This window comes from Protopterus annectens, chromosome 12.part0, assembly GCF_019279795.1.
Source record: "Protopterus annectens isolate FY-2018-M chromosome 12.part0, PAN1.0, whole genome shotgun sequence".
Classification (NCBI taxonomy): domain Eukaryota; kingdom Metazoa; phylum Chordata; order Ceratodontiformes; family Protopteridae; genus Protopterus; species Protopterus annectens.
This window is the reverse complement of record NC_056746.1, coordinates 288,140,072-288,163,484: the sequence shown is the minus strand read 5'-3', so window position 1 is coordinate 288,163,484 and position 23,413 is coordinate 288,140,072. Positions and strand designations below refer to the sequence as shown.

The 23,413-nt window shown below is 38.6% G+C and overlaps 1 protein-coding gene across 1 annotated transcript in view; it reads left to right on the top strand.

Moving 5' to 3' along the window:
- Window positions 1-14,271: 14,271 nt before the first annotated feature.
- RAB40C (RAB40C, member RAS oncogene family) overlaps window positions 14,272-23,413 on the top strand; it is a gene marked incomplete in the record, with an annotated part of 334,993 nt that continues 325,851 nt past the window's right edge. The window contains 1 exon segment of the mRNA XM_044089349.1: window positions 14,272-14,820. Within this exon segment, the coding sequence (XP_043945284.1) occupies window positions 14,679-14,820 (142 nt within the window).

Genomic DNA, 23,413 nt, shown 5'->3' with positions numbered 1-23,413 from the left:
GTTGTTGCTGTTGGCTTAGGTAGGTTATATAAAACAAGCCTTTCTGATGTGAGAGGTGTTTGGAGTGAATAGCATCACCTTACTCTTTTTAGGATTTAAGAAAAGCTGAGAGTTTTCAAGCCATGTTTTTACAGCTGGAAAGGACTCTTGAATTTGTTGTTGGAGCTCAACTAAGTTACTGGCTGAGCAGATGAGAGTAGAATCATCTGCATATTGGATAACAGCAGCCTGTTTTATGGAAGTATGGATGTCATTAATGAAGATGTTAAACAGGAGGGGCCAAATATTGATCCTTGTGAGACCCCAATGGATGTAAGTAAGAAGTGAGAGAAGTTAGAATTCTATTTCACTGACTGCTTTCTATTGGACAGGTAACTACAAAACCATTTTAGAGATCTGTAGCTGAGTCCACAGGCTGAAAGTTTATGTAATTATGTTTGATAGGAAACTGTAATGAATGCCACTGAAAGACTGAGGAAGGTTGAGCAGATGAATTTGTCAGCATTTCTTTGAGTATTAATGTTGTTGACAAAACTCACCAAGACAGTCGTCATTCAGTGGCTTGGGTGGGAGCCATGTTAAGTTGGAGAAATAGTTGATTTTCAGTGTAGCTTGGGTGGGAGCCATGTTAAGTGGAGAAATAGTTGATTTTCAGTGAGATGTATAAAAAGTTGATAGTGAAAGCATTTTACAAGCATTTTAAACAAGGGTGATAAGACTGCAATTGGCCTGTAGTTGTGTGATTTCTCTATCTTTTTTACTCCTTTATGTAAAGGTAAAGTATATATATTTTTCCAGGGAGAAGGCACAAAGTTTTCTTGAATGGCTATACTGATTAGTATGGAGATGGGGTATGCCACTGTGTCTGAGAATGTTTTAGGTATTTCTATGGGAAGTAGTCTGGTATTAGGATAGTTTTACTAAACACTTTTTTTTTATGAAGCTGGTATGAGCAGGTTGGATGGTAAGCGTGTTAATGGAGCTATTTATTTGGGATGGGATCTGTAGGAAAGAATTGTTGGTGACTTTGATTAAGATACTGATTGTATAAAGTACTGGTTGAATTTTCAGTTTGATTAGAAGTGAGTGGATTGGAGTGGACACATTGGTCAGTGTTAAGAAGCATTTTTATTGAGGTCTATTTGGGAAAAAACATGTATCCATGAATTACCATATAGGTGGCAGTACACTAAACACCGAAAGTGTGATAAGAGACTTAGGGACACAGGTGGACAGTGGTGTCACCTTTGATAACCACATCGCCACAACAGTCAGGAAATCCTTCTATGTGGCACACCTCATCACTAAGGGCTTTTCATCCAGAAAAAAGGAGGTTATTGTCCCACTGTACTCATCCCTCATTAGACCCATTATAGAATACAACGCTCCATTTGGTATGTACCTCTCAAGACATCTGCAACAGCTGGAAAGGCTGCAGAAATACTTCACTAAAAGAATCACAGGCCTAAAGCAGATGCCCTATGCTGACCGCCTTAAAAAACTCCAGCTATACTCTGTCGCATATCGTCTACTCAGAGGCGATCTCTGCTTAACATACAAGGCCATGTCAAACCCAGAGCTGTTGGACATGCTACACTTAAAGAAATCCCAATCCCTCAGAGCCACATGCTCCAGGGATCTAAACCTTGTCATCACAATAAACAAAACATGCTGGAGGGATAGGTTCCTGACCCAGAGACTCCCCAGACTCTGGAATAGATTGCCCATACATGTCAAGCAGAGTGCCTCTTTGGCCCTCTTCAAAAGGAACCTTGACGATTGGATGGGAGAAAATAAATTCACCCCAGGGATCACGTCAGTCACCCTGCTAGACAGGGGTCCAGGGAATTAAATAGTGTGGGAAGAAATAGCCAGGGAATTGTTATGACTAGGCTTGTATAGGCCCTAGGGCTGATAGCCTAGTACCAACCTATGAACCTATGAACCTATGAGATTTGGGATTATGTTGTTGATTTTCTTGAAGTGTAAAATAAACAAATAAATAAATAAATATATATATATATATATATATATATATATATATATATATATATATATATATATATATATATATATATATATATATATATATATATATATATATATATATATCTTAGCCTGTCTTCTTTGTTGGGTTTTGAAGATTTCTATAATACTGTAGTATAGTCTGGGTTTTGTCAGTTCTTCATGCTTTCCAAGCTTTATCTACTTGTCTCTTGAGTATTTTTAAACAAGAAACATTTTTATTAAATTGTCACATATAACACAGGCAATCATACATTTATATAAATGAAAACAAACCATATTGATATAATTTTAGTTGCAACCATTATACATCACAAACCATATTGACATAATTTTAGTTGCAAACATTAGACATCACTTATAATACTATCTTCACTACTTCTAGTACAGTTGATTTAGACTTTGATTTCCATTTTCTAGTAATTGCTTTTTTTGGCAGCCACCATAACTAGACACAGCAAGGCCTTACTATGTGTGGACAATTCTGATTCTGTACTATAGCTCAGCTTCTGTTTTGGATTCTACAAAAAATTCTAACAATGCTGGTCTTTCACTTAGGATCCCCTTATTTCTTTCTCTTTGCCTATACTCTGATATCAGTCTTTGATAGGGAAGGCAATCTCTAGCCTGCTGTCCAGATAAATTATTGGCCTCTTCCCATTCTAGTACCTTTGCCTCTCTAATCATTTACTCCCAATACCTTGGTTCTTTTGCTAGTTTTCTCTAATAAATTCCATCCCCCTCCTGCTTATTTTCTATACTCCTAATTGCAGTGATCCCTATTGGCAGAATCTCCTTTCTTCACCCCTGTGTTGACTTAGTTCTTAGAATACTTTCTGCTACTTTATGAATACAATATTCTGTATGGTTATTGTTATTCTCCTTCAGGATCTGCACCCAAAATCCCTGTCTCTCTTTGTTTCTTGAGCTTCCCCCATTTCATCATCATCCTTTTCCACTTTTAATTCTAGGTTTCTGCTTGTGCTATGTATAGGAGCCTTAACTGTGTAGCTCTGAAATACCCCTTTAAATAAGGTAATCCCAAACCAACTTATTCTATTGGAAGAATCAGTTTACTCCACTTGACTCTTGCTGTTTTCCCCTCCCGGATAAAATCATTCAGCTCTTTATTAATTGCTAGCCGCAATATATGCGCTGGTTGATAAAAATATGCCTGACCTGTGTATTAAACTAAAGGGACTAAAAACATTTTAACGGTTTGTATCTTGCTATTCATATCCATGTAAGAGAGCTTCCAATTTTGCAGTTTTGTATTATCTTTTGTTTAGTCCTTAGCTTCCACACCAGAATCCTTGTCAATCCATGCTCCCAGGTGCTTTGTTTTATCACATCCCCATAAATATGGATATTGCTGAACCAATTTGTGTGCGGGTACATAATGTACAGCTATTGACTTTGTTTCAGCTTCATTAATTTTGTATCCTGAAAAGATATGAAACTGCCTCAAAATGTTCCACAACACTGAGATGTCATTTTCTGGTATTATCAGGTATAAAATAATATCATCTGCAAATACAGCCAACTTTTCTTGACTATCACACCAGTTATATCATTAAATTTGTGAGTCCCTTATTTTCTTTGCCAGTGGTTCTAAATATAATGCAAATAACAAATGGAAGAGGATACCTCTGCCTGGTTCCTTTGCTCAAACAGAAATTATCAGACAGGCACCCATCCACTTTAATATTTATTTATTTATTTATTTATATTTGTTGACCGGAAGTGTCCGACTGGACGTAGGTCCATTTTCAGCGGAGGCCCAGGGAGAAAAGCTCCACAGTTAAAATAAACAGACAGTAGTTACATTGAATTACATAGTGATTAACAATTTACATAGCAATTACTTACAACATATTTACAGATGAAGAACATAGTACATCAGTAGACAACTAGAATCTTTATCTGTGAAGTACATAACAGACATTAACAAATGTTAAAATAAGAAGTTCCCGCTGTATAAGTACTAGGCTTATGAGCATCAGAGCTTGCTATAATCAAGGTAGTTAGTGGAGTGGAAAGAAAGGTAGTGGTTGGATGGGGTGGGTGATATTAGAGTGGGAGTTGCAAGGGCATAGCCAGCATGTTTTTAGGTGCGCTTTTAGTAAAGTTTTGAAGTGGGTGCATGATGGTATGGAGGTAATTGTGGGTGGGAGGGAGTTCCATAATTTGGCTATGGTGCAAGAGAATAGTGCTTCACCAGCAGAGTTCTTGGCTTTAGTGATTTTTGTTGCTGGATCTTAGTGGTCTGGGGGTATGATAGGGTTGGAGTAGATTCTGGAGGGATGGGACATTTAGTGGATGGTTTACTAGTTTGTGGGTGAGTGAGAGTTGATACCATTGAAGGAGGTGAGGGAGTTCAAGCCAGCCCAGTTCAGCAAGTGAGAGACAGTGGTGACTACGGTAGGATATCCCTGTGGCGAATTTGGCGATTTTGTTGTAGCAGGTCTCTAGCTTGTTTAGATCGCATTGCCTTAGGTTGGTATATATTGGAGAGGCATAAAGTAGGCTGGAGATAAGGTGGGAATTTGCTATTGAAATCTTTGCTGCTTTGGTGAGAAGATGCTTATTTCTGTATAACGCTCCTAGTTTTTTGTGGACTTTTTTTATCGTCATGGATATGTGAATGTCAGATTTTAGTTTATTGTCTATTTCCATTCCTAGCAATTTGGTGTGTTCAGTTGGGTATATAGTGGTGTTGTCTTTTGCTGTGATGTTAAAGTGAGAGTTGTTTTGAGTATGTTTGGTGGGTTGGAAGATGAGTAGTTTAGTTTTGTTTGGGTTGAGTTTAATTGGGCATCGGATAACCAAGTTTCAACAGAGGAAAAGGCTTCCTGTGTGACTTTTTGCAGTTTGGGTAGGGACTGGGCTGAGCAGATGATGGTCGAGTCATCTGCGTATTTATGAGTGTGCCATGTGTGGTGGCAGAGGCTAGATTATTTGTGAAAATAGAGAAGAGTAGGGGTCCAAGGATGGATCCTTGGGGAACCCCTATGGAGACAGGTAGTTGGGGAGATATGTCATTCTGCCATACAATGGATTATTGGCGGTCAGACAGGTAACTCTTAAACCAGTTGGTGACTGATTGTGAGAAGGATAGGTTATTGAGGACAGAGATAAGTTGTTTGTGTGGGACCATGTCAAATGCTTTAGATAGGTCTAGGAAAGTAGCAGAGGAGAGATAGCCATTGTTTTTATGGTGAAGGATAGTGTTAGTAAAGGAGAGTAAGGCAGTGGTGGTGCTATGGTTTGGTCGGAAACCATGCTGAGTATTGGAAAGGAGATTGTTAGTAAGGAGGTAGTCTGAGACCTGAGAGTGTATGTATCTCTCTAGTATTTTGGGGAGTGGAGAGAGAATAGCTATGGGGCAGTAATTGGTTAGTTCTGTGGAGGGTCCGCCTTTGTGGAGGGGAATTATATGTGATACTTTCCACAGTGTGGGAACATAACCTTCTGACAGAGATCGGTTAATCAAGATGGATACTGGGTAGGCCACAGCATCAGCTGTGATTTGTGGCTATTCACTTGGGAGGTTGTCTGCTGCTAATTTGGTGGGTTTAAGTTTAGTTAAGAGTTTTTTTATGTTGGAGGTAGGTACAGGAGAAAAAGAGAAGGCAGTGGGGAGATTAGTAGTTGAAGGTGTGGGTTGGAGGGGAGGGGGGTTGTGTTGTTTAGCTAGTGATAGTATGGTTTGTGTGAAGTGTGTGTTGAATGAGGTAGCAATATTTTCTGAGGAGTGAGGGATGTTAGGAGGAGGGGTACTGACTTTACCTGGGTGGAGGATGGAGTTTATAGAGGACCAGAATTGTTTGGAGCTGTGTTCGGAGGGGTCTAGGGCAGACTGGTAGTATTGGAATTTGTCCTGTTTTATTAGCTTTTTGACTCTGTTGTGTAGTTCTAGGAATTTCTGTCTAGTTGAGGGGGTCTTGGTTTTGCGCCACTGCTCCCAGGCTTTATCCCTGTTTTTCATTTCTGACTTAGTGGTTTTCTGTAGCCATGGGGAGGGTTGTGCTTTGATTCTGGAAAGTCTTATGGGGGCATGGTAATTAAGGATGCTTAGGAAGGTAGTATTAAAAAATTCAACTGCGTCATCAAGACTGAGGTACTTTAGAGGATGCCAGTTACATTCTTTGAGGGATGAGATGAATGTGAGTGGGTTAAAGTTATTTTTTTACGTATCTGATGGTAGATCAGAGGTTTAGCTTGGCATAGGTATTTTTTCAGTAGGAATGTTGGGGATTGATCACTGAGGCTATCTGATAAGCAGCCTGTTATACATGACTGGGGGCTCTTACTGACTAGTATCCAATCCAGGGTAGTGTGCTTGCTGGAGTTTTTATTTATCCTGGTTGGCGACTGGACTAGTTGGATGAAGCCATGAAGGTTTACATGATGGGTTGGATGGTTGCCAGAACAGGATTGCCAGTCAATATTGAAATCACCTATAATGATAGTTTCTTGGGGGAGATGGTGGGTAGACCAGCTGAGGAGGTTTTCTAGTGGAGGGATGTTTTGGCCAGGTGGGAAGTAGCATCCAATTATGTTGATGGTTTTGTTTTGGTTTATTTTGAGGTTGGTATATATTATTTCTTCATTGCCTATTTGTGGAGCTGATGATTTTAAGATCTGGATGTTTAGATGCTGTTTAAATATTATAGCTACACCGCCTCCTTTCTTGTTTAGCCGGTCTACTCTTAGTATGCCATAACCTGTAGGGAGTATTTGCTCAATAGTAATGTGAGGTTTTAGCCAGGTTTCTGTCAGGATGACTATATCTGGGGAGGACAAGTCTATGGTGGCATGGAGTTCATGGACTTTGTTGGATATACTTCTACTATTTAGGCTTAGTAGAAGGAAGTCATTTGGCTTTCTATTGGCTGTAATATGGGAGAAGTTGTGGTTTCTAGTCTGATTATGAGGATTGGGGTTGGAGATGGTAGGGCCAGGGTTGGGGTGGATATCTCCACTTAGGGCTAGTTTTGATATGCATGAGGTTATTAGTTTTCTCAGTTTTTGAATGTGTTTGTTTATAAGGGAATCTTTATGATTGATCTTTATAATGTTTGATTCTGATCCCTCATATATCCTCCTAATTAATCAGCCTTATAATTTTAACAGTGAATGCAAATGCTTCTATTGCCATGCTCATAAACTGCCAGCTTACTCTATCAAATGCTTTCTCTGCATCAAGACCCACGAATAACAGTGGTGTTTTCTTACATTCTGCCCTCTGGATCATCAATGTTCTATTGATGTTGTCAAATTTTTGCCACCTCCTCCACAAAACCACATTGATCCATATATATATATATATATATATATATATATATATATATATATATGGGTCTACTTCAGTACACAGAAAGCCCACTTACCCAACTTTCAAAACAGTGAGATGAAAAACCTAAAACTCCACAAGACCTTCTACTTGGAACACTGACAGATCACTAAGGGTAAGTAACCGCTCACCCAACCCCACAAACACACTAACATTGAAGCAAAGAAAAGTCACCCATGTGGGGTCTTTGCCCCCATACCCCCTTAACTAAATATACCAACTCCAAGATCACACTACCATGGAGGTAAGGGATAAAAGTCAACATGCTGGCCAAGCGGTTACTTACCAGTACTGATCTGTTGGTGTTCCAAGCAGTCATTCTTGTGAGTTTTGTTTTTTTTTTTGTCTCAGTACTTTGAAAGTCAGGTAAGTGAGATTTTGGTCTACTGAAGTAGACCCATATTTATATATATATATATATATATATATATATATATATATATGGGATCTGTACTCTGGAATGGTTATACTTCACCATTTTTATCTTATCTCTTCCTATCCTAACTGTTAGTAACCGAGCCTCATCTATCTCTAACCTTGGCATATTTAGTTCTTCCATAAACATTTCCATTTGTACCGTTTCTTGGGTTCCATGTTTCTCTGCTTTATACAGACTTTCATAATATTTCTGAAATATTTCTAGTACCTCTACAGGATTTCTTGTTATCTTCCTTATTAAAGGCTCCCTAAGCTTGGTGAAAAGCCTTTCTACTTTCTGTTGCCTGAGTCATTGGGGTAAAAGGTTTTGTGCTCTGGAGTTATTATCAAGAAACTGTTGCTTAACAGCAATCTTTTGAAACTCCTGCATGTTATTGAAGTAATCCCTAATTTTTTGTTTAGCATTCTACAATTGCTCCTCTTCTTGTCCTGTGAGATGCCCCCTATTCTGCAATACTTTTCCATTTGGCAGTCTCTGTAAATAATTATTGTTACTTCTTAACCATATCTCTCTTTCTTTTATTTCTACCCTATTGTTAAACTCCACTTTAATTTTATCCCACTCCCTAGCTATATTTTTAGAAGAAATTTATATTTTCTCTAATAAATCTGGAATAATTTCCACTACCCATTCTTAAATTCATCTCTTTTCAGTGGATAAGAGGGAAGGCACCAGTGTCTTATTTTATCACTACCCTGCATTTTTATTTTAGTTATTATTGGTGGATGATCTGAAATAGTTATTGGATACATATCAAAACTTTCAGTTAAATGCACATGTTCATAGCCTAGCCCAGTTTTTGTACCTTTGGGAATAATATGTAAAATCACTCTGAACTCCTACTACTGAATTCACTTTGTCCATGACACATATTTTCATAAATTTCTTCAAAATCTACCCTCCTTTGCTATATTTTCCCTCCTGGGCTCCCCGATACACCTTTACCACTGCAAATTAATTTCCACTCCCCACTTATAAGTAATATTCCATGCTGAAAGCAGATTATTTCTCTTAGCATTTTCTTAAACTCAATTATAGCAGTTTTAGATGGAATATAAATATATGCCAGTGTAATCCTCCACCCTTGTCATAGCCCCTTAGTACTACAAAATTAACATTATTATATTTTATCCTCTTCTGTCACTACTATTGGAGCTCCATTTGCAATTAATATAAGTACTCCTCTTTTCCTTTGTCCCAAGTATTCCACTGAATAACTGTCCTGAAAACCTTTCTTCATTAAATTCACATGTTCATTTCTTTCCAAATGTGTCTTCTGTAGCATAGCTATTTGCACTCTACATTTTTAATATAGTTCACTACACCTTCTTTTTGGTATATATATATATATATATATATATATATATATATATATATATATATATATATATATGTGTGTGTGTGTGTGTGTGTGTGTGTGTGACTCCATTGATATTTAAAGATAATATAGAAATCATCATTATGTTAAAAAGTTATTAATCCCACCTTTTATGTGTGAAAGCTTTTTTGTTAAGTACCTAGTTCCAGCTTTTGTGTTACATGCGTACACTAATGTTTGTCAGATTGATCTTTTATACATTTGTTTCTTGTCATATCCATTTGAGCCTATGTCACACTTTACAAAACTTGCTTTTTTCCATTTTTTCCAGCCTTTTGTTATTTGAGTTGATATACTCCTTCAGTGTTTTATTTATTTTAATTGGTTCTGAGTACACTTGACTTATTTTTCCTCTGGATTACTGGAAGTCATGTCTTGCACCAAAGCTGGAGCTTGCACTGCTTTTTGCTGAAGAGCTGAATAATACTTCCCAATCAAAATTTTTCCTCACCTTTTCTGATTGATTTTCTTTCAGGTTCCAAATTCACATTCTCTGAATTTATTTTTTGCTGGCATCCAGGCAGTGGACTTACTAGCCAGTTGCTGAAATTTACCCCAAAATACAAGTTTACTGGCTCTCTTTTCTGAGTTTCTGTTTTCACACTGGGAGAGCTGAAATTAAGCTGTTACTCAAGGCCCAGCCATCTTGGAAGTCCTGTCTCATATGTATTTTTGATATTCTGATCAAACATATCTGTATAACATGGCTCCAATTAGCAGTGACAAAAGCATGTTCCTCTGACTACACCACTGCAACACCTTTAGTAGTAAGTAAAGACTGTATCTATTATAGCACTGTTAATGATTACTTATTATGCACTGCCAGATTCTGAAATCAGAATTATTAGGAGAAACATTAACAACCACAGATAAATAAGTGGAAAGCTAGAGTTATTGAATATGGATCTATTTTGTTAAGCTGCCAACAAGGGATGAAAGTTAATAGAACAACATTATACTTTCTTACTGGTAGCAATGAAAATGCATAACCAAAAAATGGAAAACTAGAGAAAGTTCCAGAATGGTTGAGGCCATAATTCTTAATCAGGCAGCTTGAATTAAAGTTAAAGTGGTGTTAGAGAAAATCTTAATAATTTCATGGACTATAAGAAGATCAAACCAATCAATAATTAGGGAACTAACCCAGATCATTTACTGAAGGTCTGATAGTAAATCACAAACTGAAATACATTGGCCACTTAATGCAAAGAGAGGATTCACAAGAGAAGATACTAATGCTGGAGATATTGAAGGCAATAGAAAAAGGTGATAGCAAAGTTAAGATGGATTGACAGTATGAATGAAGTAACGACTATGAATGTGCAGGAACGTGAAGAAGCAGTTTTGGAAGACAGGCCTTTTGTGCTAAAGTCTTTGAGGCCACAAAGAGTCAGTCTTAGCTAAACAGCAACAAATATTTTGCGTCAAGTGATGATAAGAAGGGAATAATTGGTTGTAGATGTGGCAGAGAAATGTGGCATACCATGAGTTTATGGATAGAACGAGCTAGATAGGAGATGGATGTGGTGCAAACTGGACTGGTAAGGAAAGGAAAGGAAAGGAAATGATAACTTGAGGAGATGGGGAAAGTGGTAGGAGGAGTGGAAGTAGTGAATGGATGTGTTAAAGGTAGCATGGAAGTCAGTGTATATGCAGAGAGTGGGGAAAGAGAATATGGAGGAGTGACAAGAATATTACAAGCAGAGATTGATTTGAGAAATCTGAAGTGAAATAAGATGAAACAGTTGGAGACTGAGGAGGAGGAGGAAATAAAGTAGATGAAGTGATGGTTGAAGGAGAAAGAGCAGAAGGTGACCTGTAGGGGTGGAAGAGAGAAGAGATGGTGACAGGAAGTGAAGGGGAATGTTTTTGAGCAGTAGGCTATAAGGAAGAAGTGGAGAGATGGAGATGAAATTAGGGGTGATACTCCTGAATGTAGTGGACAGGGGTGAGAAGATTTAGGGTGACGGCAGAACAATTCAGTACATTTATGGACTGTTCTATAACAGAAAAGTAGGGGAGGGACAGGAAGAATTTAGGAAGGAAATGAATAGGTGGGAAAGTAGTGTAGGGGGAGGAGAAGGAGGATGTCATTGCAAGCAGTAAGATGGAATTGGTTAGAAAGGAAAGGAAAAGAGTGGTGCACTATGGACTCCCAAGTAACATGTTGGAGGGAAGTGACACAATGAATGAAGAAGGGGTACAATGGAACAATGCACAGGTGGGAACTACTGGATTCAATGTATGAAGTACTAGTAATGGTCCAACTTAAGAGGTAGAGAGAATGGGCAAAGAGTCATATACAGTTATGAGAGTATAGTCAGTTGGGGGAATTATAGGGCAGTATGGAGGGGAGAAAGTAAAGTTGCTGAATAAGCAGAAGATGAATGTGAGTGGTTTGACAGGAAAGGTGAGCAGCGGCAGAGCAGGAGATTTTGTATAATATTTTACATCTTATGAGATACATTTTGACAGATGGAGGGATGACTGGACTGGACGGGATCCAAAAATTAGTGATGCCACATGTATAGCATGACAAGAGATTGATAATTAGTAAGTAGAAGACAAGGGTTTGAGGAGAATGTAAGGGAGATTATCTTGCTCTAAGTAATTTGCATATGTGATGATGCTAGATGCAGAGTGTGAAAGGATGATAACAGCGTAAATGTCAGGAAATGAGAAAGATGGTGGAAAGGGAGGTAAGGTACAAATTCTGGTTGGAGGTTGGCTAGGCTTGGCAAAATGATTAAAGTGTTTACCTCACGGACACAAGGTACAAGATTTGATTCTTACCTTTGTGAAAAATTGGCCAAGCTTAAAATGGCCCACATGGGCAGGTAGCCTACTATTTACCTATAAACCTATGAAAAACACGCCTCCCTAATACGACATGCAGATGACTCCACACTCACATGCACACTGCCTTTTGGATCCTTAGTGGACAACCTGGCACATTTCTAAAAAATTATTCAGGAAACTTTAACAATCACTGAAGCATGGCTTTGTAACTCACAACTCATGCTCACCCCCCCCCCCCACCAGACTATTTATTTTTTTGTTTTCCCCTAAGTCCCTCTCTCATGAAAAAAAATGTAAAACCCTCTGTCTCTTAATAATACAACCACTGAAGTCATTTCTTGTAGCAAACTATTATGGATGATAGTGGATGATAATCTTAAATTCGACCTGTGTATAAAAAATTGCATTAAAAAAACTCAGCAAAAACTAGGGATGCTTTAAAGACCAAAACACTTTCCCACCAAAACAATTTAAACTGCACTTGACAATACTTATCTCTTCCTCTCACTACTTCATTGTGCTCTCATCATTACTAACCTCCAGGCATCACAAAAAGTAAAACTTGAACAATGCTGTAATAACGTGGCTACATTTGCAGCAAATACCCCTTTCAGAAGCCGCCAGTGTATAGCACTAAAAAACTTATACTGGCTGCAACTGCCCCATAGACTCAGCTTCTTACCAACTATAAAATTGCCAAGCATCCACTGGCTTGTTAGGCACTAAATAATCATTCTACACAATTATGAAGAAATGGGGAGATAATAGGATCATATGTAGATTACTCTGCACTCATATGTAAAGACAGGGAAAATTAAGGGAGATGTGAGGGGAAAATATTAGAGGAATTGAAGGTTTGGGGGAGATGGATGGAAGTTATGAGATGGGAGGAAATGTGAATTACGCATGTGAAGCGACTTGTGGTAGTCAGAGTGGGCAAAATGATGTCCTTTGAGTAAGTAAAAGAGAACTATGGATACAACAGCAGGAAATTTTAGCAGGACTTTCAAAATATTAATGGAGAAAATGGGAAGAGGTGGCTGGAAGGTGTTGTGAGGTATTATCCAATTAAGGAGTGGGGAATACAGAAGGCAAGCGGTGGTGCAAGTTGGGGTGTCGGGCTGGCACCTTGGCACCGTAAAAATCCACTGCCAGTCATTAGGAGACCGGAATTCGGCTGTCATGACCCCTAACCGGGAAAAGCCGAACGACATTTTAATTTTTAATACAGAAGACTGAGGTGGGCTAATCTATACATTTATGGTTGAGGGAAGGGAGAGAAAAAAACAGGAAGATAGAACACTCATGGAAAAGGGACAGTCTAACTAGGGGTGGAGGGGTGGGAGTAGGTATAGAGGGTGATAAGAAAGTTAACACTAGTTAGCAAAATGCATAGAAGGCATATGGAGATTATTGCATTAACAGTATGAATCACCAGAGGATATATGAATGAGGGGAGAAAGAGGGAAATCAGAAGTGTTCTAAAAGAAGGCATTATTGCTGCATATGATGTGGGAATGTTTTGAGGTCAAGAAGGTGTGGAGAGCAGTAGAAACAAAGAGATGTTTTGCAGGTCACTATAAGTTATTGTTTTTGAGATAAATCAGTAGAAAACAGTGGAAAAGAGGAGTGAGAATATGCAAGACATAAGGAGGGTTGCCAAGGCATTCAGTTTATGATAGTGAATTATAAGGGAGTGGGTGACAGTGAATCCTTTTAGAGGAAAATAGTACTGTTTACGAGTCAGCTGGAGGAATACATTGGGGTGTGACGGAACAAAGCTTGTATGTGGAGTGACTGTGAATAGTGAGGGTGGGTGATGAAATATTTAAAAAAAATGAAAAAACATATAGATATACATTATTGAATGTTTTTCATGGAGACACTTAATAAACACATGATTTCATTGTACGATGTATTTATCTTATTCTGTTTAATGGTTAGAACATTGAACCAAATCAATTTTTTTCAGGCTCAGCCCGGAGATTATTAAGATAAAAATTAACCCAGTTACAATGCAATGTTTTACAACTTAGTTACTGTCAGTTCCTTGTTTCCATTCATTGACTATCAGTACACAGGTCACATTTTAGTTAAAATGTTGACTGGTGTACCTTCGCCTGATGTGTGCTTTCATCCTTATTGATTTTTAGCACTATCTGTACATCCTCAAGTTTAGTAGCTGTGACCTGATACGCATATACTAACAACCAATTGGAGTAAGAACGTTTTGAAGGCTTAGCCAATCAGATAGTAATAGGGTGGGGTTCACATAAGAAGAAGGTGGTGCAATTTTCGAGTATAGGCTGAATAATAGATAATCGTGGATGGGGTTTGTGGTTGTTTTTTTTCCCTGTGAATATTTTAATAGTGTGGACTGATACAACAAAAGGCAGTGAAACACTGTCCAAATTTTGTACAGCTCTACCAAAGTTTAAAGACTTACAGCTATGTAAAATGTGTATGGTGTAGCAGGCCGTAGAAAGACGTGTAGACCAGGGAGCGTGTGCAGCGGCAGAGCCCGAAGAACTATAGAGATTTATAGGCTTGATTGTTGCTTCAAGCCGTGTGACGGGGTGGGGCAGGCCTGCAGGATGTGGAGCGAAGGACGGCCACCGGGGGCTTGGAGCTACCGTTGAGCGTGCCTGTGTGTCGTTGATTCTCTGTTGTCAGTAGGCGGTATGGGTAGTCAAGGCAGTCCAGTGAAGAGTTACGATTACTTGCTTAAGTTCCTGCTGGTCGGGGATAGCGATGTAGGTAAAGGAGAGATCCTGGAGAGCCTACAGGATGGTGCAGCCGAGTCCCCATATGCCTACAGCAACGGTGAGTTATTAAATGAAGAAAAAGACCCCGAGTGAATTGAAATAAAGAGTTTCATATGTGAGAGTGTGCATTTCCTTGTGGGTGGTAAATTACTGATAATTGTGGATGCTGGTAATATGAAAACAATTGTAAATTGTTCTGCAAAGATGTTCTAGTTGGACCGACAGTTTGCAAGGGTACGGGCAACAATGTTGCTAGGCATACGTGGTGTATTTAAATTAGTACATTGATGTCAGCATCCGTGTGTGGAACATTGTTGGGAATAGATTTCAGGATGTTTAGGACTCCGTAAATTATGTGTATACAACACAATCGGAGACCAGAATACGTCTTTAGAAATTGTTTTGTGGTAGAATGGCAGCACTGAAAGTGGTCTGTAAAGTTCTTAACTGAACAAATGGTAGCTTATTGAAGATGTGTACATTTTCGAAATGTTAGGTGAGCAATGGAAGGGAGGTGGTAGAGAAATGTTTGGCTACATCCCTGGGTATGGGTTCAAATTGGTGTTGGCTGTGATGGCGTAAAGTGTAAGATGCAGGTAATCTGTGAAGGTTTGAAGATGGGGGATTATATATACTAGAGATATACACGTTAAAAGTGTGCTAGTGAGGCTAAACAAGAAGTGTGGAGAAACACTTAGGTGATGGAAGTAGAGAGCAAGAAGTTGTATGGTAAGAATTTAACGTGGCCCTATAGTTTGGCAGTATCAGTAGGGTGAAGTCTTTGAGCTGCTAGTGATATTCATTTTGTAGACTCAAGTTTGATTTACTGAAAAGGGAATTAATTTTTAAAATTGCTTTCTGGTAAAGGGAGTGAAAATAAAATGCGTGTGCAGGAAGTGTGGCATGGAAACTTTGTGAACGCTGAAAGAAAAAGAGACCGACATGAAATGTAACTGTAGGCAGTATATGTGAATAAATATGACACTTCTACTGGGAGCAACATTGTGGTCTGGCTTGAATGTGTTTGCCTAAATGCAAGCCATGCCCTTGCTAACACAGGTTACTGTTTTTACAAAGTTCTTTCTTTATTCGAACAACAGTAACTGTGTAGAGTAGTAGAATTGAGGACTTCTACCATTAATAGGTTAGTTTCACAATCCGTACTTTCCACAATTATATTACTTGTTTTTTTTTAATAACTGTTCTTATGGAGTTATTGATTTTTCAAATCTTAGATGAAAGTAATCCATGCTGATGAGCCTGCTCACCTACTTAAAAAGCATAAACAAAACATATGTGAACCCACTTTTTGGCGCTATAGGGCAGAGAAATACCAAAGATATGAGAACAGATAGTGTGGAACAGAGAATATATGAAGATGAAGGGCAGAAAGCATATGGGGTATTGAAACCGTGAGAATGATGTGTATGTTGTTGCAAGACAAGTGGAATAGCATAAATATGTAGGTTAGAGATTATAGGTTGACAGCTATGACAAATTGGAACATGTGCCTTTGAATGATTAAATGTAATAGAAGTCAACCAGATTAATTCAGTGGTATATGTATTACAATAATAGTTAAATCAATAATGAGAATGTGGACTGTGTTTGTGAATTGTCCGTGATAAACTGTTCACAAAAGAACTTTATAGTGAGAGAAAAGAACTAGTGCTGGTGTTAGGGCAGATGTACCTTTTTGGGTACCAACAGAAGATTAAGCTGAGTAGCTATGGGGATGGTCAGGTATAACATTAATTTGTGTCGGTGGTGTTGGGGGTGAGGGTACAGTTTTAAGCAGGGGAATTGGTGAATGCTGCATTTTCATCTGTGATAAAAATATTTTTATTGAATTTTCTGGATTTCTGATATTTCAGAATGTGAACAGCTAGATAATATTTCTGCATAATTTTCATTGAGTTGCAGGCAGAAGTATTAATATTAATGCCACCTACACCCTCATTTTAACGGTAATTAACAGAATAATGCCACCCATGTGAACAGCACATAAAGTGACTTGCTCAAGGTTGCACAGTAGGCATATAAGAGCTGAGGGAATCAAACCCTTTATCACAGGAACTACTGCTTATAGTTTTAACCCTTTGCATCAACTGCCAGATCTGTTAGGACTCTGTTATTAACCAATTTGCTTATTTTGTGGCTTTCTTGGTAAGCAATGATTTGCTTTTCTTTTGACAAATTATGTTAAGAATTTGTTTTGTGATGGTTGTAGTAAGCCCTTGAGTAAGCTGTTCTTGGTATGGTGTGGTCTGTCCATGCTTACAGCTAAAAGATACTGGAGCACTATGTGCTTTAAATGTGTTGTAGAATATAAATTTAGCAGGATTAGTCCGTCACGTTTACAGTGAATATTGATGATCCGTTTTCTTTTTAAGACGTCTGTTTGACTTTTAAACCTGATCTTAACAGAGTCCTGTGTTTTTAGTGTTTAGATTGCAAAGTTATGTCGCAGTGGTTATTGTTAGTGCTCCTATTATGTTTGTTATATATTTGGAAGCAGCTGTTGTGTCTGCTCATACATTTGTTTTCAAATGTGCTTGAACTAGGTAAATGAGGAAGTCACTGACAATTAACAGGAAACTGACAAAAGACATACATGCATAATGAAGTAAAAAGTGAACAGAAATTTTACAGGAGTATACAGAGTTATGCAGAGATGGATATATAAAAACAGTGTGCAGAATTTAGAGATGCAGTATAAAACATGATTTGTCTTAGTGGTGGGAAAAGTTGAGCAAAGGAAGTTGGTGTTGATCAGTTCATTAGATTTAAGAAAACAGCACTAGACAATGTGCTTAACATTTTAATGTGTTGTATAACACAAACTACTACTTTTGAGAATTGGGTTAAGGATCATTGAAAGGTGAGGTTACACTTCCCAGTCCAGAAATGGAATCTGGGATTATATCCTGAATCTGAAGATGGATGAGTAGTGGAATTTACTACTGTCCAGAAATTAGACTTTGGTGAGCGCTGTTTCATGTAGCAGCATGTTAATCCTCCCACCTTTTGTATACATAAAATTTCTTTTCCCGCACCCAGTCCGGGTGCTGTTACTCAACTATCGTGGTCAGTTTTGCCTATTTCCCATAGCTGCAGCCCTGTTTATCTTCCAGTTTTCTGGTGCCTTGTATTTTTTTTTTTTTTTTTTTTTTTTTTGGGGGGGGCACTTGTTCACACACTGCAGTACTTATGCTACCACCTTAAATCCACTTTCTCTGTGACACTGGCGGGTGACTAATGTGCTTTATATAATAGTGATGCTGTCTTACAGAAGCCATGGACACTGAAAAACAGTTGTAAATAGCAACTTGTATTTTTGAAATATTGTAGTTTTTTTTTTTTTTTTTTTAAACCTTGAAATTTTTATATAATTTGTTTTGTACACTGTGTAAGTGGGTTATTGTGTATTGCAGACATCGACTTGTGACAGAAGCCATTTCAGGGATTTGTAAACATTTCAGAAATGTATTTTAATTGCTATAAATCGATTTGTACACTATTCCAGAAGTGCGATAGATCTATCTATTTTTGGAACTGAGCTCTTGTGTCATAAGCTTGCCTGTTTGTCACATTTGCTGACCCATGTTACCAGACATATTTTTTTGTCTTTTGGAGTCCCCTTGTAAAATATTTGATTGTAACTTTTGGAATAGCAGTTTTGAGTAAGAAACAAAGCTACAGCATGCTGCGAAGCTTTGCTGTCAAGTCAGGTGCTGCTTCAACCGTGTCCATTTCTTTAAACTCTTACATTGCTGAGCTTGTTAGTTGTGATGCCCACTGATGTAGAAGCACATTGAGTAAAACTTTTGAATATCTCTTGTAGTGAGACCTTGTCCCCCTTTTTCTAGAACTAGCATGCTGCTGCAAATGAGTAGTGTTTTGTCTGTGCTCCTTCTACTGATAGTCCTTGTATTGAGGGAAGGCAGTAAAGAAAAGTAGAAGAACTGAATGGTAGAAAACTTTTTTATGGTAAAGGCAAGTGACCTAGTACTGCAGGAGAGAGCTTAGTGGTGATTAGGGAAACGCTTGTCACTCCACAACATTTTCCTTGGAGTAGTAAGTTGCCCTGTGTAATGGCAAGGTAACTGTTGCAGGTAAACCTCTTGCAGCATTTTCCAAATCTTTACACCAAGGGTGCCAGTGAACAAGAGTGTAGTTTTATTCCAGGTGATCAATTCAGTGAGTCGGGTGTAAGGTGGAAAATAAGTAGCTGTAGTGGACCTTGAATGAGACCACTATAAAGATGCATCACATACATGATGCAGCCAGGAGGTATGTGTGGGGGGTCCACAGCACCATCTCAGTTTGAATTAACGGCCCATGTTAGAGCCTTTTTCTGATATTATTGCTTTGTGGTACTTTCAGCAAAGCACTGATGTTCTGGACCAACTCCCATCGGATCATCATTGCAGTACACCATGCATGGGTCATCACTGAAATTTATGGTATATAGACCCAGTCCTGACTTGACAAAAAAATTGCTTGCCAGTTCGAGTTGCTCCCATAGACACATCCACAAACACAAATACACATTCATGCACACACACTTTATGCACCAAAGATGCATGTAGAAATGCATGTGTACATACATACTTTTTATATACTTGTGTGCCTACATGTTATAGATATGTTTGTGTACTATGTCAGTGTATAACATGTACTTATGAGTATACATGCACGTATATGTGCACACGTGTGCAGGGACAAAGATGCTCAATATTTCGTCACATTGGGAATTGAGTATAGTTTCAGATTAGTTGACTTGCTGTCTCCTTGTTCTATGGGTTTGCTAACTTAGATGCAGGTTTTTATTTCTTTATTTCTCCTCTTGATGAGAATTTGGCTCTGTGTGTATATAAATAGATATTTCCTAATGCACACACCAAATGAAGAAGCATGGTACATTTTAAAGACAAATTGCCACCAAAGTAACCGCATCAAGATTAACAAATTCCAAGAAAATGAATCCAGAGAGATAAGGTTATTTTAAACCAAACCGGTTTTGCTGCTAAATACAACTTCAGAGGTGAACAGAAAAGCTTATGTACAAAACGAGCTGGACATATAACTAATACACACAGCTGTCCTGTACCAGTGGACAAAGAAAATGTAATAAGACTTTCTTGAAGGGAAATCTCGTTTAACAGTTTATCCTGTCCAGAATAGAAGACAAGAACTTATAACTGCTCATTAAAAACACTCCTCTTTTAATGATCCATAATTTCTTTTTCTTTTCTTTTTTGTATTCAGAGTAGATTCTCTCTAGTTTTTGTTAGGGTTAAATGTGCTGATAACCACTTCAATATCCATTAAGGTGAACTTGGAATAGAATTTTCAATTTTGTGCTTATGTAAAACACATCATCCATGGGACCAGACAACATCCTAGGCTGTGTTCTGCATGAACTGTAGAACAAACTGGCACCCCACCTAAGTACCATGTTCAATCATAGCCTCACCTCCGGCTTTGTGCCTGCTGAATGGCGCACAGCAACGGTTATCCTACTCCTCAAGGGGGAGCCACCATGGACCCTGGGAACTACCGCCCCATTAGCCTGACGAGCCTGGTCTGCAAGGCCATGGAACGTATCATCATGGAACTTCTAAACAAAGACATTGGTAATCTCCAAACTCTGGACCCCACTTAGTTCGGGTTTGTAAAAGGCAGATCATGTCTCCTAAACCTGATAGACTTCTTTGAAGCAGTCACGAAAGCCGTAGACAAGGGTAAGGTGGTTTACACAGCCTATCTAGATCTTGCCAAGGCTTTCGACACCATTCCCCGCTCTGGAATTATAGATAAATACACTAAACTAGGTATAAATCCCTATGTCACAAGATGGGTTGTCATCTGGCTCACTGACAGAACCCACACTGTGAAAGTAGCAGACTCCAAATCCGACTTCAGACCAGTGACAAGTGGAGTACCACAGGGTCAGTCCTGGGTCCTCTCCTGTTAGCCTGTACTTCAAAGAAGTAGATACCAAACACAAAAGGTCTTTGGCTAACGAAGTTCACAGATGACTGCAAACTAGGAGCCATAATCGAAACTCCTAATGATGTGGACATCCTACAAAAGGGCCTCACTGAGACAGGTGCCTGGTGTTAAAGCCATGGCGTCAAGCTCACTGCCAAAAAATGCATCGTCATCCCCTTTGGTAAAAACTCTGTACCCATGAACTACAACCTAGGCGGTAGTATACTTCACACCGAAAGTGTGATGATACCTTGGTACACTGGTGGACAGGAGTCTCTCCTTTGATAATCACATTGCCACAGTAGTCAGGAAATCCTTCTACGTGTCACACCTCATCACAAAAGGTTTCTCATCCAGAAAGAGGTCATTGTTCCCCCTCTACTCATCACTCATTAGACCCATTGTAGAGTAAAACACCCCTTTTGGTATGTACCTCACAAGACATCTACAACAACTGGAAAGGCCGCAGAAATACCTCACAAAGAGGATTACCGGCCTCAAACAGATGCCGTACGCAGATAGTCTCAAAAATCTCCAGCTTTACTCCGTCGCATATCGCCTACTCAGCTTTGTACGTTGGGCAGAGATCACCTCTATGTCAAACCCAGAGCTGTTAGACATGCTCCACTTAAAGAAATCCCAATCCCTCCGAGCTACACGCTCTAGGGACCTAAACCTTATCACCACAATAAACAGAATATGCTGGAAGGATAGATTCCTGTCCCAGAGACTTCCCAAACTCTGGAATTAACTACCTATCTATATCAAACAATCATTAGCACTCTTCAAGAAAAATCTTGATGATTGGATGGGAAATAGGAAATTCACCCCGGGGATCACCTCTGTGGCTCTGCTCGACAGTGGCACAGGAAAATAATTTTCTTGGGTGGCAAAAGCCAGGGTACCTTTTTGGCTGGGCTTGTATAGGCCCCAGGGTCGATAGCCTAGTACCTACCTATGGACTACTGTTTTAGTCAAGTAATGTCTCTAATGCAAACTAAAATTCTTTTCTTACAAGAATGTGTCTTTTTTGCCCAGTTTAGAAGGCACCACAATGCCATTCTGATTAAATGGACTGTGTAATCAAGTTTCTAATTTGAAACAAAATACATGAATTTTTAGTAATACAAAACATGTTCAGTACCAGCTTACAACTTTTGCACCCCCTACATTATCTACTACTACTTATGGGTGTTGGGTCATACTCCAAAGATTACAGTTGGTTTTGTATATTTAAAAAAAAAATGGGACCGTTTTTTTTTTTCTGCTGTCACCAGGTTTGCATACTGGACTGGGATACTGAGATGTCTGATCTTAACATATAATGGACCAGTGTTTGTTTAGCAAACCTTTATACCAAAGCATGTTGCCACCATAAGTGGTAGTGAACCAAATAACTTCAGATGAGCATAGCTAAAATCAGTCCTGTCCTTCATGTCGGCCACCCCTGCACTTCATTTTTATTTTTGAGGTAACTCCTTTGCTTTAATCTACGATTTAAATCGGAGAAAGACTCCTGGTAAAATTTCATAGAACAACATATCCTCCTGATTCTCATAATTTGGAAGTTGGAATATTTCTTATCACATGCCTGGGTGGCAGCTGTTGTCGTGAAGTAAGGTTTTGGAAAGTTATTTTCATCATAGATCCCTCTGTTAATTTGGTGATATCCATACAATCTGAGCTATTTTTGCCTGTAGGGTGAAAATTATACCAGAATCGTTACTGTTAAGGTTTTCTTTAAATTCTTACAAAGACTAGTTACCACCAGTACACACCATACAGCAGTCATAGAAATATTTTATGCCAGAGAGGAATCAATTCCTAATACCATTATAGATATGTTGTGCCACAGAATCTCCCATGAATAAGTTTGCATAAATCTTGGCAAAAGCAGCTCCACTTGCCATTACTCATAGCCATTTGCACCTAATTATTTAAAAAAAAAATATTGGTTAAAACTAAGTCTGTTAAGGGCACCAAGGACTTCTGACATTTGAATATAAATGCAAGTCTAAAATTTCCAAATCTACTAATTTTAAAACTAATATGGTGAGGTGTAGATGTATAATGTCTGTTTATGGTCATTGGCTGATTGGGGTTACCTGGACTACGGCTTGGAGTAAGCACCTCATTGGTTCTTTCAAGCTTTTAAAAAAAAAAAAAAAAAAATTGTTTCAGGTTTCAACTTTCTGTTACCTAAGAAGTTAACTTGTGTTTCTTCCATTTCACACTGAGCAAACTCGGATCTGTAAAAGATAACATGGAGTTTCCTGTTTTTTGCTTATTTTTACAAGTTATTTATAGCACTTTTATTGTCTGCTGCATACTTTTCTAGCTAGTTTCATTGTGTGTGAGGTATTAACTGGATATTGTCTACATTCATTAAGTATCTGTTTGGGTTTTTTGTTCTGATTTCCTGTCAAGGAGTGTATCATATTGTTTCCAACCCTCCCTCCCTGTTGGTATTGTGTTCTTATACTTGGTGGCTTTGCAGTTGCCCGCCCCTACTGTAAATTTGATCTGGGACAATCCTCCCAGTCTAGTGTCGTCATTACCTCATTCTACCTAATCCAGGGAGAACATTTGAGAAGGCCAACCCACTTGGTTTCTGCTCCTCCTTTCCACTTTACAAACAAAATTTCTAAGCTTGT